A 14,822-nucleotide genomic window follows, 5' to 3' on the forward strand; every position below is an offset into this window, starting at 1 on the left:
TAACGACGAGAACACCATGGCATAGCAAACAATAGTTAATAGCAGTAATGCACTGACTCTGTCCCTGGATCTCGTTGTGTTTCAGGTCTGTGCCTGTGGCGTGGAGATCAGACTTTGTGGCCGAGTCTAAAGAGGCTGAATCCAAGATGGCTGACCTGAAGAGCAGGATCCGCAGCAGCGGAGCTAAAGTGATGGAAAAGTGAGTGATATCTTACTACTCTTCTTTCATGATGCTGAACCCTCATGTGCCCAGTAAATAACGTGTAATCACTGGGCCCTCTTATCCTCAGTTATCCGTGTGAGTGGGGTGGTGTTGTGGATGGAAGGCCATATGTGAAGGGTCTTGAAGACTTTGGGAGAGCTGCAGTGGAGGATTTGTGGGACGCACTGGAGAAGCTGTTTATAGAGGTTAAACTTTTTTTTATAGGTTTCAGGCACTTAGGGCCACTTTCCCAATTGATAGATTAAGTTTTAAGATTAAGATTAAGTCTCTATTAAGCCTAGACTAGTCCTAAACTTAATGACATTTTGAATGAAAATATCCATTGAAAAAAGGCTCTAGGAGATCTAACATTTTGCCAGAACAGATGTATGACTTATGTTTCATGTATCGCTACTTTCACAGGAAGTGGTTGAGTGTGATGCCAGTTCTGAGGTTAAGGAACAGGAAGTGTACCAGGCTGCCCTGCAGAAGCAGTTCTATGGGCGTGGCAAGCTTGTTTCCATGGCAATGGACAAAGTGAAAGAGACTCAGAAGAAAGGAGGAGTGGTGATGGTGGAAGGAAATCCTGGAGAGGGCAAGACTGTCTTCATGGTAACCACACACACACACACACACACACACACACACACACACACACACTACTCTCATTGGTACTATAATGTTTGAAGTTAATTTATTCTTGCCCCCACCTTGATTCAGGCTGGTTTAGCAAATGCTCTTCAGACTGTAAACAAGACCCAGAGGTGTGAGGTCATATCCTACTCCACTGCTGCCAGCCAGTCAGCATGCAGTGTGGAGAACCTGCTGAGATGTCTCATTCATTGGTTGAGAAAGCGAAGAGAAGGAGATGAAGAGGAGAAGCTCTCCTCCTCTTCGTCCTATAAGTAAGTATCAGGAGAATGAGACCACAGCCTCACACAGGGATCAGTCCCAGAGTTCACAACCAAAAATATGTTTACATTTATCACAACATTAATTGCAACATTAATTTCTGTATATCAAAGAAATGTATGATGAAATGAAGTGATGATATTCTATTCATGGGTTTCATCAGGTCCCTTTGCACAGGTGAATTAATCAAACACCATGCCGCCTGCATTCATAATCAAGGTGCTTGATTTCATACACCTGTGAACCCATATTCTGTAGTTCAAGTCAAGCTAAAGGGGGGTACACACATAAAGATTTTATAAATATCAACCGATTTTCTATCTGTGAGAGAACCCACTCATGACGATAAAAAATCTTTCTTGGCTACCCTCGGAACACCCCACACACTACAGGATTTCCAGTCGCAAATATTGAACATGTTTTATATTTACGATCATCGGCGCCGAACGTTTTTCCGTCATGTCATAAAGGCTATTGTCGGGAGAATTTTGACTCTTAACACACCACACACTTCAAAAGAATTTCATATAATAATCTTTTAGAGCTTAAGATAATCGGCCGTTGTCTGTCTTTAGTCGGAAGGGGAGAAATCGGGGGGAAATCAGCCCGATTATCTTTATGTGTGTACCCCCCATTGCTGATCTGTCTCTGTTTTTTTTTGCAAAAGAGAATTACTGGCAGAATTTGACACTCTTCTGAGTGATGTGAAGAGCGGCCAATTACTTGCCTTGTTGATTGATGGGGCGGATGTTGTGGAGGATGCTCAAGGCAGTTTTATTTCTGATTGGATACCTCAGGATTTACCTCAGGTAAGTGCAGAACCTGGCATTCTGTTTTGATATATCATGTTCCTGGTTGAATAGACAAGAACTCATTCTTTGCCAGTATCATTACATGCATTCTGCAAGCAATCACTTTTCAGTACCTATCGGGACCTTTTTTTAGGGTGTGTCTCTGGTTCTGAGTGTTACTACCAACTCAGATCTCCAGCAACCACTGCTCAAGAAAAAGGGTTCGATCTCACTTCCCCTGGGACAACTGTCCCTGCCAGACCGGAAGGAGATTGTTCAGAAGGAGCTCAGTGTCTATGGAAAGAAACTCAGTGACTCTGCATTCAACAATCAGGTAAAGAAACTCGGTAACACTGCATTCAACAATCAGGTGATTTTCTTGGTCATTGAATTGGTTTCGTGTCCGACCCATGGTCATTTTCCTGTTCCTTCTCCCAGTCGCACTTAATCTCACTTTCACTTCCTGGTTCCCTATAATAACAAAGCCTAAAACAATGCCTCCAGAGGATTACATTTAAAGACCTCCTCTTGCCTTTAAAATGGATGGGCTGTACCTCTACATTTGGCCTCATTAGCACTCTCCAAGTTCAGTAGTCCCACCTCCTCCCCCCCTGATCCTTCTCTCAACACATCCCATGTGGGCGCTTTGGGTATTCAAAGCCCATGACTGAAAAGTTGATCAATTCTAGACTGATGTGTCTAGAGGGCTTGGGCACAGTAGTTCTAAAAAATTCTAATGCTAACAGGGTTAAAAGCATATTTTTTACTTGAGGGGGTCTTTTTAAAAGTAGGTACAGAATTCTGCTATAGGTTTAGCCTCTTATACTGTAGGTCTGTGTTTGTAATCCAGTGTGTTTTTCCTTTTGTTAATCTTGAAAAAGAGACTCTGGCACACTGTCCATTACGCATGCGAAATTCACCTGAGGAAGGTCCATGACCGAAACGTTGTGAATACTAAATAAATGTTTGCATGCGTAATGGACAGTGTGAGGGATTCTCTTTTTCAAGTATAACTGGGTAACCTATTCCGACGCACCTGTCCCCACAAAAGAGGTGTGCAAAAGCGTTTTGTAAACTTTTGTTTGTTAATCAAAATCAGCTGATCGCTACCCCCACAGTCCTTTAGATCAGCAGTTGTGCTCAAATACCTCATGTGCTCATATTTGCAGTCTGTGTTCTGCAAAGCATGGAAAGAAAGGGATGTCATTTGATTTGCTGTTGAGTTCAAATCCGAACAACTTTTGGCCAGAAGCGCAGACTTTTAGTCCTCTTGGATGTGTGAGCTTGTTGTGTCCTGTCTCCAGCTCCAGACTCTGCTAATGAAGAAGGGGGCGGTCAGCCCACTCTACCTGCACCACGCCTGCGAGGAGCTCAGGAGCTACGCCTCCTTTGAGAAGGTCAGATGCCTCCTTAATATACGGACATATAATGACACGGGCAAACGTTTATGTGCACCTACAGTAGACTGAACTATCTTTATGAAATATGTATTTCTTAAACAAATGGAACTATGGAGATAATCACATATCTTTACTAATGGAATGCACATGCACAAGTGAAGCTGAAGCAGAAAATTAAAGCAGATGCACTTGTTTTTTAAAATGGTCTCCTTCTTACGTATTTCATATTTAGAGCTTCAGCTTTGAGACATGCTTGTCCTCTTGGCTGTGATGCTATGCCTCACAGTCTGTTGTTGTTGTTTATTGTTTTCGGTCAGATGAAGGACAGCCTGCAGAGCCTTCCTGCGACTCTGCCTCAGCTGATTGAGCACAGTCTGCTCCGGCTGCTCTCCCAGTACTCAGACTGGGCCCTGCGCTGGGCACTGGAGGTTCTGGCCGTCAGCACCCACGGTGGGCCATCCCTCACAAACATCTCACTGTATACTTGTTTACTCGTCGGCTTGGTGTGCGCTGGGCTCTAGGCTCATAGTCTTTTCCCCCACAAGCTTCTCACTGTCTATGACAAATACTCTAATTGTGTCCTGAGACAAATTATATCCTATTTTTTCATTAGTGTCTCTTTTAAAAAGTTAATGCCGAATTGTCCACTTACTTTCCTGTTATTGTTCCATACTTTGAAGAAATTATGACTTCATGATGATGTTGTTTTGCATCCATATGACCTCACCATCTTGCTCTTGTACAGGTCTGAGGGAGAGGGACCTGTATACTGTACTGAGCATGTGCAATGACCTCTCTCGCAAGGGGGGCCAAGTGACCTGGCAGGAAGCACTTCAACTGGCCAGACACCCACAGGACCGCATCCCTATGGCAACCTTCACTCAAATGGCCCGGTGCTTGCAGAGGTATTGGATATGAGATTTGATACAGAGTCAGACCTAGGGAAATAGAGGTGAAGGGGAAGTAAACAAAATATGTGGAAAACAGAGGGACTATTTATTCACTCACAGTGTGCAGTCCATTTATTGTTCTTCCAGCTGAGTCAGTCAACTTTCTTGACTTGAATTTGTTTTTACACTAATGGTGTTGGAATGACACAAGAATTCACTCCCGATAGGGTTTAAAGTCTTTGCTTTCCACAGTCTTCTTGATCCGTCCAACGCTCACAACCCGGACGGCTTCCTGACAGTGTACAATCCTGACGTGATGTGCGCCTTTGAGGAGCTCTTCCTGTCAAAAGAGGAGGACCGAACTAGAGCTCGTCTCCTGCTCTCAGGTACCCAGAGAGGCCCTTGCACTGCAGTCATCCATTTAGGCACCGTTTGATTTTAATACTTAAGTCAATGATTGCTGCAGTATGTAAGTTAGTAGATGTTGCAAAACCCTGAATTGGTGAAATCTAAAATGTATTGTACCTAAATGGACAACGTGGGATCCATATTGGCATACTCTAATTATTGTGTCTCTATTGTGTGTGTGTGTGTGTGTGTGTGTGTGTGTGTGTGTGTGCATGTGCGTACATCACCTCGCTCAGCTCACCTGTGGGTGCAGGCAGACCCTCAGGGGAAGGACACCTTCCTGCACTGTGACTCTGATGCCCTCGCCCACCTGCCCCATCACCTGGTCAGTGCCCTGTTTGACCTTTAACCTTCGGTCTCTTTGAACCCCTGTGAGGCTCCACTCTCTTTACGCCGTGCCTGTGTCTGTCGTGTCTGTGTCCAGAGGAGCTGTGGCCAGTGGTCAGTCTTGTCTCACCTGCTGTCCAGCTACTACTTCCTGTGGGCCAACGTGAGGTCAGGGCTCCTGCACCGCCTCTTGGAGACATATGCTTCATTCGGTGAGTCCCCTTTATTCTGGCCACCGTCCTGAACCAGTAGCCCAAAAGACAACAAGGACACTCTGAATAAGTATATTAAACCCTATGGATTAAGAATGGGATGTCGCTTAAATTCATATGCGAGTCAAGGCAGGTGACTCAATACTTTTGGCAGCATAGTGTATGGATCAATTGTGTGCTTAGTCTGCTCAATAGATAGCTTTGGAGAAATAGATAAATACAGGACATATTAATGTACTTTTTTTCTCACCCCTCCCACCCCCAAACCCACCTCATCACACCACACACGAAGATGGAGTCATTACGAGCGACATGACGGAATGTCAGAGATTCCTGAAGCGGCATGCATCTCTGCTCTCCCATTGGCCGGCTCTTTTCCTGCAGCAGGCTCTGAACGAATCGGATGGCTCATCCGCCCGTCTATGGGCCAGTGCTATCGTGGGAGGACGCGGAGGGCGCGTGGTGGAGTGGCTCAACCGAGCAGAGCACACCGGGGACAGGGAGACTGCCGAAGCTGCGGGGTAATTACACACGTGTCTGTCTGGAGGATCACCTCTGAACCGATCTTCAAACCAAACCAAATCTCGCAAGTTAAAGACCCTTTTGATTGCTACAGTATGTAAAGTTCTTCAAACAGGCTATACTGTTTAAGCCCTGTTTTATGTTAAATGGTCATAGGTAATACGTATATATCATATATATCATGATGTTACAGGTTTGTAAGGGTTACACTTATACTGATAATTTTGGCACATTATAGCCTGTATAATATACAATGTATATATAATGACCTGTCTATTGTGATCCTTGTCTAGTGCTCTGGTGTCCACATTCCAGTCAGAGCCTACCTGTGTGGTTGTGAGTCCAGGAGGGGATGTCATCGCCGTAGGAACAACACAGGGGACTCTGCACTTTTTTAGTGCACAGACTGGACAGGTGCAGTTTAATTTTAAAAAGTTTATAAATATTCAACTGTATCACATATTTCATAGATAATATACAATATATTTTACATGCCCTAATTAAAGCGTTATACGTATGGCAATATCTGATGTACTGTAGATCGTTGAAGCTAAAAGCTACACATGATTTCTAAGTAATGATGTACTAGTTGCAGCAGTATGACATGATGTGGTGTCGTAAAGCTCTGTGATGCTGTGTCCCCCTCAGGAGGTGAAGTCTCTGGTGAGTAACAGTGATGGCATCTCTGGCTGCGTGTTCCTGAAGGAGGGGCTTCTTGGATCCACCTCCTATGACGGACGGGTCGAGGTGTGGGACGTGCAGAGCGGGTGCAGGTGAGAGTTGATAAGCAACTGTGCACGCAAACAAACTGTGAGTTGGCTTCAGATGTAAAGCAGGAAGAGGATGTAAAAAACAAACTATATAGATTTAGAATTCCCACGCCGTCATACTGAGAAATTGCATAATAATTGCAATAGTTATTGTATTGACACAAACAGTTTCTAATTTTCTTTTTGTTTTCCAAGGGTCACCCATATGGATGCCCATACTAACAGAATAACAGGAAGTGACATCAGTCGAGACAGGAAGCACCTGGCCACAGTCTCTTTAGATTTTGGTATTAAGGTGAGCTGGGCTGAGACCCATTCAGTGATCGATCAGTTGGATACAAAAAAAAACTACCCTGAAACTATGCTCTCTCCCACACAGGTGTGGTCCTCTCCGCAAGGCTCGTTGGTGGCCAAACTGTGGAGTCCGAGCCCTCTGAACTGTGTGACCTTTGACCCAGAAGGGCAGCGTGTGGCTGTTGGCTGCTGGGACGGATCAGTGCGTGTGTGGAACTGGCTCAAGGAGACCAATGCCAAGGTGACTGATGCAATAACTGATGCAATAACTCCATTCTCACACTTCTCTCTCTCTCTCTTTCTCTCTCTCTTTCTTCTCATTTTCACTTATTCTTTCTCTTTTTCTGTGTTTCTTTCTCTGTCTCTCCTCGTGTCACTCTATCTTGGTCTCTGTCTCGTTCCATCTCTGTCTCTTTCACTCTCTCTATCGACCCCTTTATCTCTCTATCCGTCTCACCTGCTCTTTTCCACACTTCTCTCTCTCTCTCTTTCTCTCTCTCTCTCTCACTTATTCTTTCTCTTTTTCTGTGTTTCTTTCTCTGTCTCTCCTCGTGTCACTCTACTGTATCTTGGTCTCTGTCTCGTTCCATCTCTGTCTCTTTCACTCTCTCTCTATCCGTCTCACTCTCACCTGCTCTTTTACACACTTCTCTCTCTCTCTCTCTTTCTCTCTACCCCTTTGTCTCTCTATCTCTCACAGGCTCTTTCTCCCTCTCTCTCTCTTCCAGACTCTGTTGGGCCATGAGCGGTCAGTGCGGAGCCTCTCCTTCTCCCCGTGTGGCTCTCAGCTGTGTTCTGGCTCTCTGTGCGGAGAGGTCCGGCTGTGGTCCGTGGCCGCCTCGACTTGCGTGGGCAGCTTCATGGCCCACCGCGGCCCCACCCAGGCTCTCTCCTTCCTGCAGGAGGGCAGGCTGCTGCTCACCGCTGGATCGGACACCACGGTGAGAAGAGTGTTTGTTTGTAATGCACACACAAACACACACACACACACACATACACACACACACACACACACACACACGTGCATGCACATTTGCACATTGTTTTTTTCTACGGCAATGTTTTTTTTTGTTCTTCTGTGTTTCTCCAACATATTTCCATACACATTTTCAATATAGCTGATGTCTTCTTTTTCCTCCTCTTCATGTTCTTCTTCATTTACTTCCTAGGTCCAATTGTGGTCAGGTGGTCTTGGTCGCTCAGTGGGAGTGTTAGGTGGAGAGAGGGTGAGTTTTAAGGGTTAGTGGCCATGGTTGTGCTATTTCTCCAGTGATGATCTTGTTTCAGTATAGTTAATTTCTGTTGTTGTCTGCAGTCGCTGTCCAAGCACACCCAGACATCCTCCAGACACAAAGCAACAGTAACAGCTGCTGCTGCCCTCTGTGTTGCTGTTGCCAGTGGTTACGCTGCCGTGGGGTACCACGGTGATGGTGTAAAACTGTTCCATTTGAAAACAGGTACAACATTTTTGTGAGGACATTGTTTGTGTTTGTGTGTGTGTGGTTGTAGTAATAACAGCTTTGTCAGTGAGATGTGGACGTCACTAAAACCTCCCTTGTTGTGCTGCAGGAGAGACTGTGTGGGCCAGTGAGGGCCTCCTGGTGTCTGTCTCCTGCCTGCTGTGGCTGGAGGCCCAGGAGCCTGGGGTGCTGGTGGCAGGAGGTGGAGACCATCGCCTGCGGGTGTGGAGGAGGAGGGGGCAGGGTGGAGCTGGCCTGGTGCTCCAGGGCTCCTTCAGGGCACAGAAGGGCCCCATCACTGCCCTGGCACAGAACACCACCTATCTGGCCTCAGCCTCAGGTCTGTCTACCCACAATCCCCTGCTTTAGCGTTATGTGAGTGTGATGTGCATTCATGTTGTCATCCGTATGTGTATGAAGGCTTTCTGCACACACTGGGCACATGCTTCTTATGGACATTTTCTAATAATTCACTCTGCTTGAGAGCATTTATTCTCAATTTAGGCTAATGACTTTTGTACATGCACTCTTAAAACAAATGTGTTGAAAACAACACAACTGTTGTCCAGGTAGGTACAACACACTTGCTATTGTTATTTGTTACACAATATGTGTTGAAATGACACAACTTGCATTGAAAACAACACAGCATTGTTTTCTACTGCCACTACTACTACTACTGCCACTACTACTCACCACTGTAAATATCTCTCTTTCTTAGATGATTTCACCATTGCCTTGTGGTCGCTGCAGGACGTGAGCGCTGAGCCCTGGGCTGAGCCCAGTGAGGTGTGCCTTCTGAGGGGCCATAGTGGCGGGATCACCTGCCTGTCCTTCAGCTTGAGTGGCCAGGAGCTCCTCTCCGGTGGCAAAGACCAGGTACTGCTGTCTGTGCTGCACCAGAGAGCTACTGGGCTGAGTTGGTAGTCTGCTCTGGTTGTGCCTGCGATGTTGTGTGATTGTTCCTCTTATCATGGAGACATACTGTACATGTGTACGACTCTTAAAAGATTCTGACATATTGTAGAAGCATGACCATTAATATAATGCAAAGAATATTGAAGCTCAAAGCACAAACTTACAAAGAACAGCATTCTTAAAGAAAAAGTAATCAGCTTTGAAAAGGTCTGGAAAAAGTTTGGATTTCTTCTTTTGGGAAAGGACAGGCACAGTGTATATTTTGAAAGGTCTCATTTTACAAATCTTTGTGCCTCTTTAAGTGGAGACAACTCTAGCATGCTTCTTTTGTGATACCAGTGTGATGATGATGATGATGATGATGGCGATTGTGATGGTTTTCCATAGGCTCTGATGGTGTGGAATCTTGGCTCCTCTCCTCCATGTCTCTCCCAGTCTCTTCCACACTGTCATGGAGACTGGATCACAGGCTGTGCCTGGACTTCTGATGGTGTGGTGAGTGTTTTTTTCCCCATGTCAATGAATATCAGTATTTGCAGTGAGGGCAATCAGTTCACTGTTGGTTTGGGATCCATGGTTTGTGTATGTTAACATCAGCGTATAAATCATTCACAAGTCATACAAGTCCAAGTAAGTCAGAGTATTTTATTCTGATTAAATGTGTACCCCTGAGTGGAGACTTTATCCCTGCGTGGAGCCCTTACCCCTGTACCCCTGAAGTTCTTACCCCTGTACCCCTGAGTGGAGCCCTTACCCCTGTACCCCTGAAGTTCTTACCCCTGTACCCCTGAGTGGAGCCCTAATCCCTGTACCCCTGAGTGAAGTTCTTACCCCTGTACCCCTGAGTGGAGCCCTTACCCCTGTACCCCTGAGTGAAGTTCTTACCCCTGTACCCTTCACCCTCCTCAGATGAGCTGCTCCAGGGACGGCCGTGTGCGGTTGTGGGACGTCCAGACGGGGAGCTGCACCACTGAGATCACAGCCTCCACCCCCCTCACTTCGCTCTGTTGGGCTGTGAGTCACATGCACATTCAAAGTTGCTCTTGATGGCTGGGTTTTAGTCATAGTCATTGTTTCTTTTCTCTGACGGCTGACTACCTGATGGCTGGGTTTTAGTCCTTGTTCTTTCTGCCCTCAGGCTGACTATTTCATAGCTGGTTCTGCCGATGGCCTCCTGTTTTTGTGGAAGAGGGAGACGGGAATGAAAATTACCCAGATCCAGGCACACAAGTCCTGCATAAACCACTGTGCCACCATCCCCAACACTGGTATGGAAGACAGAGAATACATCATCATATCATATCACGTCACGTCACGTCACGTCACGTCAAAAAAGAACACAGTCATTAATTTCATATTCCCCCAGATGTAAGCCAGAGGAGCAGAGAGGAGGAGCTGATGGTTGCAACTGTGTCAGATGACGGCATGGTGAAGCTGTGGCAGCCGCTGCAGGTGAGGGGCTTTCTCAGCTTTTACCCATAAGCCCACTGGGATATACAGTAGGAAGTACATCATTGTGTAGATCATGTCATATTGAACACTTCATTCATGTGTTTTTGTGACATTCAACGCTACATTTCAGTAGTTTTGTATCTGTAATTTGCAGTAATTTGCAGTAAAATTGAGTCCGACTCTCATGATGGTGGTAGCTGTAAAACAAATGCATTTGGTGCACCTCTCATATGAAGCTTTATTGTAAATGTGTGAATATGTGCTCCCACTGTAGGTGCACCACCACAGCACTCTGCTGGGCCACACTGGAGGGGTGGAGGCGGCCGTGACCAATCAGACTGGAGAATCGGCGCTCTTCACCGTGGCCAAGGACCTCTCCCTCCGCACGTGGGCTCTGACCACAGCTCTGGGTACCAGAACTAGCAACATCTGTCAAGTGACAAACACCAATAAAATGCTGAACCAATTTCCAGCCAGTTAAAAAAGAAAATGCAGGGCCCCACATCTATTTCCACATCTTCCCAATCAGCATTTTAATTCTGTGCAGAATAGTATATTTGACTTTTTGTCTTCTCCGATAGAAATAAATAGATAGATAAGGAGATTTCTATAGTGCTATTTTCAAAGTAGTGACCATGCTTCCCTGTGTGGGCTGTGATGTTTTTGCCTGCAGAGATCCCTGCCTGCCAGAAGAACTGCGTTTCGGTCCTTTGCTTCCTTCATCAGGGCCAGCTGCTGGTAGTAGGCTACGAGTCAGGCAGAGTGGAGATTTGGCATCACATGAAGGCCATATGTAGCAATCAGGTAACTTGTTTTTTCATTTGGTAAATGTTTATTTTTCTAGACATTGTTTTCTCCATTACTGATTGTGTAGATGAAAAATATAACCAACAGCTAAGAGTGGTACAAAAGAAATATGATGTACTCAACTGTTTTGAAATTCTTATGAGATGCTTGTAGCTCATATTGTGTTGTCGTTTAGAGAACCAAGCATCCTTTGGGACAGTTCACTCTATCTGTCTTTATGTATTTTTCCCTTTTTGCCAGATCAGAATCAGAAATCAGTTTGTTAAGTGGGTTTCCACAGACTAGGACTTTGTGTTGGTTGTATACAGTATGGTGCAAAGGGGCTGGAAGCATATAAAATATATGCATTGGAATATACCATTTATAAATCTTGTTCACGTGTGTCTGTTTCTGTCTGCAGGTGAGCGATCGTGGGGTGACTGCTTTCTCTAGCATGCCAGAGGACAAGCTTGCCGTGGGCTCCTGGGACAGTTACGTGTACATCTGTAAAATCCACTGGGACCCCCAACAGGAATCTGCGAGGTGAGCTGTGGACACACATCTCTTCTTCACCCACTTACCATGACATCTCCAGAGCATTAGCGTACCTTATAATCCACAGGCCACACTCGTGTGATCAATACTGTACATGAGCTGGAAGTGAATGTGATGTATCTAGCGGACTATGTATTGAAGGTATTTGGTAGAATGTTAAATTTTGGAGAAAGTTTGTTGATATTTTAGCTCAATAGCTGATACAGTATACTGTAGTATTCCCCCCGTGGGTACTCCTGAAGCAACATTTTTATTGACTAGATTGTTGTGTGGCTTGGTCTAAACCACTTGATCAAAAGCAGATTGGATTAGAAATCAAGGACTCTGCCTTTAACTGAGATGCCAGCCACATCCTGTTGCGATAGTTTGTTGATGTTCATTCTGTCCACTGCAGTCCTGATTAATTTATAGTCATCCTCTTCCATCTGTAATTTTGTATCTTTTCTATCCAATCTTGTAGTATGGAGAAGGTGTGCTCATACAAAATGGAGAGTCCTATAAGGCATCTTCATTACTGCAACATGCTCCTTGGAGTGTGCCACAGTGGACAAATCTACAAAGTCGAAGCCCCACACGACGATTGGCAGTATCAAATTCACAAGTAACCAAACTACATTTATTCATCTTCAGATGGGATCTGTTGATGTACTTGACAATGGCTTGGACTTTATAATACTTTATAATATTTTGTGGTCAGATTTAACTTCAAGCTCAAATTACTGTGCTGTTAAACCTTAACCTTTGATTAAACAGCTGGCGTGAACACCGTGTATTTGCTATGCTTGGAAACGATACCAAGAGCTGCTGGATGGCTGGAGAGCAACATGGGAACTTCAAGATTGGGTTTATTGTGAGTGCTAACCGTACCTTTCCTATTGATTGGTTAATCTTAGTGTAACCCAATGAATTGACCCTTTCCATTATGATGCGCAAAATAAACCAGAGGCCGCACGAGAACATCTAAAAGTAAACAAGTGAAACCGTCAACCAGCGTATTTCAAGAAAAGCTCTACGTCTGGTGATACACAGCGAGAGAAGCTCGGATAAACTTGGATAAATTGATACGAACACTTCGAGACTTGGATATTTTGACGCAAACACGATAGCCTATTTGGACACTTCCACTCGACCTTTGAAACAATATGAAGATCATCTTCGACCACCACCATTAAAGAAGAAGGAAGAAAGAAGACTTTCCCCGTTACAAAGACTTTCCCCGTTACATTTGTAGCTACTGGAATCCTGGTGAGCGAACCAAACACTTAAGATAAGCTACCATAAACATTTAAAACCAGTCAGGACACCCGATCTGTAGATCGACTGTAAAGTTCGTTTGATGTATAACTTGTAGACAATTTAATTATTTAATGTGTTTGTTAAAAGAATTGTAAGCTCCGTTTTTTTGTTAGCCGTTGACTCAGGCTACATGGCGTCCACGGAAGCCATAGCAACCAAGCTAAACGTAAACAGATTTACTAGCCTACTCCTACGGCAATATGCCGCTGTTGTTATTCAAACTCAAATTAGTTATATGTAGTATATATGTTATTATTATGACAGAGATTGAAATTAATAAGAGTTCTGTACAATTTTGTGCAGACTGGTTTTTATTGTACCCGATCAAACCCCGTTGCTTCACCCTTGGAACCTTGGATTTCCCGTCTGGATTTTCCCCGTCGTCTTGGATTCGATTCATCATCATCATCTACATCAACTTGCCCTTCCTGTTGGACTGCCTGTCACATATCACCATCCCCTTACTACCCTTGTGATTGTGGTAGGATCTGGACATTACACCTTGCACAAGTTGGATTGAATCTTTCCCCCTTTTCATTTCTTTTGTTTATTATTTTTTGAGTGCACTCATATTCTATTTTGTTTGGTTTTCATTTAGTTTAAATGATAATCTATAATAAGATTTAGTATTAAATAGGATATAAATAGAATAAATATATAGAAACAAATAGAATAAATATAAAAGAGTATATGGATATATACAGATAATAAATAGAATATTATAACAGAATATATTAGCAAAATAGACACAACCTAATACTTTTAATATTGATATTGAGATAACTGTTGAACTGAATTGAATGACATTGAACTGTGAAAATAAATTATATATTTTTATTATAACCTTAACCACGAGTGTGTGTGTTGTCTTTTGGGGTGAGTACTAGAATTTGGTCTAGAGAAAACCTATACCAATCTTCACTGAACTTAGATATTAGATTAGACTGTCCCTGTATAAGTATAGGCCATTACCCTGTCGTACAGGTTACAGAAAGTTGGCGAGCCAGCCAGGAGATTGGTTAATTAGCGTTTCAGACCATATACTACCCCATTGACCACACCTCTCTATAAAAATATTTTGAATTATATATAGTTTTATTTAGAAAATAACACGGTCAATATGGAACTTTGCAATCAGTATAAAGTCCATGGACAAAACAGCTTATTAGTTGAAGGTGTCAATGAAATAATCTCTGATGAAATGATAAAAAGTTTTTTTGAACAAAATGGGAAGATCTCATCCTTTATCAGAGTTAAGGATGAGCCCAATCAACCTAATGGTAGGGTATTGATAGAATTCGAGTGTGAAAAGTCAATCACCAGGATCAACCCAGATACCCTTGGCAATATACCTAGTCCCAGCGATCCAACTACTCTATGGAACATCAGAACAATTAGAGAAATATGTCAAGAGGAAATAGGCAAAGACTTAGCACAGCAATATCTTGAAGAACTCAGTGCTATTGGTGGTAGTGCCACATCAGGCTATGCGACAATCCTAGAGAATGAACTGAAACGCATTCGATCTACAGCATCACAGGAACCTCACAACACGTCCAGCCTGGGACACAGCCCTATGCAGAACTCTAGCATTGATGTTGAGCGCACATCTAGCATAACCCAAGAA

The 14,822-nt window shown here is 44.0% G+C and overlaps 1 protein-coding gene across 1 annotated transcript in view; it reads left to right on the plus strand.

Moving 5' to 3' along the window:
* The window catches only part of LOC134075111 (telomerase protein component 1-like), a 40,704-nt gene that overhangs the window by 15,834 nt on the left and 10,048 nt on the right, over positions 1–14,822 (plus strand). Inside the window, exons 21-51 of the mRNA XM_062530589.1 lie at positions 86–199; positions 291–408; positions 626–814; positions 923–1,107; positions 1,782–1,923; positions 2,060–2,239; positions 3,210–3,302; positions 3,623–3,755; positions 4,051–4,210; positions 4,448–4,581; positions 4,840–4,928; positions 5,028–5,142; positions 5,435–5,663; positions 5,958–6,078; positions 6,313–6,437; positions 6,630–6,729; positions 6,814–6,969; positions 7,457–7,669; positions 7,898–7,954; positions 8,044–8,185; positions 8,298–8,528; positions 8,910–9,067; positions 9,494–9,601; positions 10,016–10,120; positions 10,245–10,374; positions 10,473–10,558; positions 10,833–10,968; positions 11,232–11,362; positions 11,766–11,887; positions 12,360–12,500; positions 12,653–12,749. Coding sequence (XP_062386573.1) covers positions 86–199; positions 291–408; positions 626–814; positions 923–1,107; positions 1,782–1,923; positions 2,060–2,239; positions 3,210–3,302; positions 3,623–3,755; positions 4,051–4,210; positions 4,448–4,581; positions 4,840–4,928; positions 5,028–5,142; positions 5,435–5,663; positions 5,958–6,078; positions 6,313–6,437; positions 6,630–6,729; positions 6,814–6,969; positions 7,457–7,669; positions 7,898–7,954; positions 8,044–8,185; positions 8,298–8,528; positions 8,910–9,067; positions 9,494–9,601; positions 10,016–10,120; positions 10,245–10,374; positions 10,473–10,558; positions 10,833–10,968; positions 11,232–11,362; positions 11,766–11,887; positions 12,360–12,500; positions 12,653–12,749 — 4,240 coding nt within the window. The remainder of the gene's footprint in view (positions 1–85; positions 200–290; positions 409–625; positions 815–922; positions 1,108–1,781; positions 1,924–2,059; positions 2,240–3,209; positions 3,303–3,622; positions 3,756–4,050; positions 4,211–4,447; positions 4,582–4,839; positions 4,929–5,027; positions 5,143–5,434; positions 5,664–5,957; positions 6,079–6,312; positions 6,438–6,629; positions 6,730–6,813; positions 6,970–7,456; positions 7,670–7,897; positions 7,955–8,043; positions 8,186–8,297; positions 8,529–8,909; positions 9,068–9,493; positions 9,602–10,015; positions 10,121–10,244; positions 10,375–10,472; positions 10,559–10,832; positions 10,969–11,231; positions 11,363–11,765; positions 11,888–12,359; positions 12,501–12,652; positions 12,750–14,822) is intronic.

Source organism: Sardina pilchardus, chromosome 2 (assembly GCF_963854185.1).
Source record: "Sardina pilchardus chromosome 2, fSarPil1.1, whole genome shotgun sequence".
NCBI lineage: Eukaryota > Metazoa > Chordata > Actinopteri > Clupeiformes > Clupeidae > Sardina > Sardina pilchardus.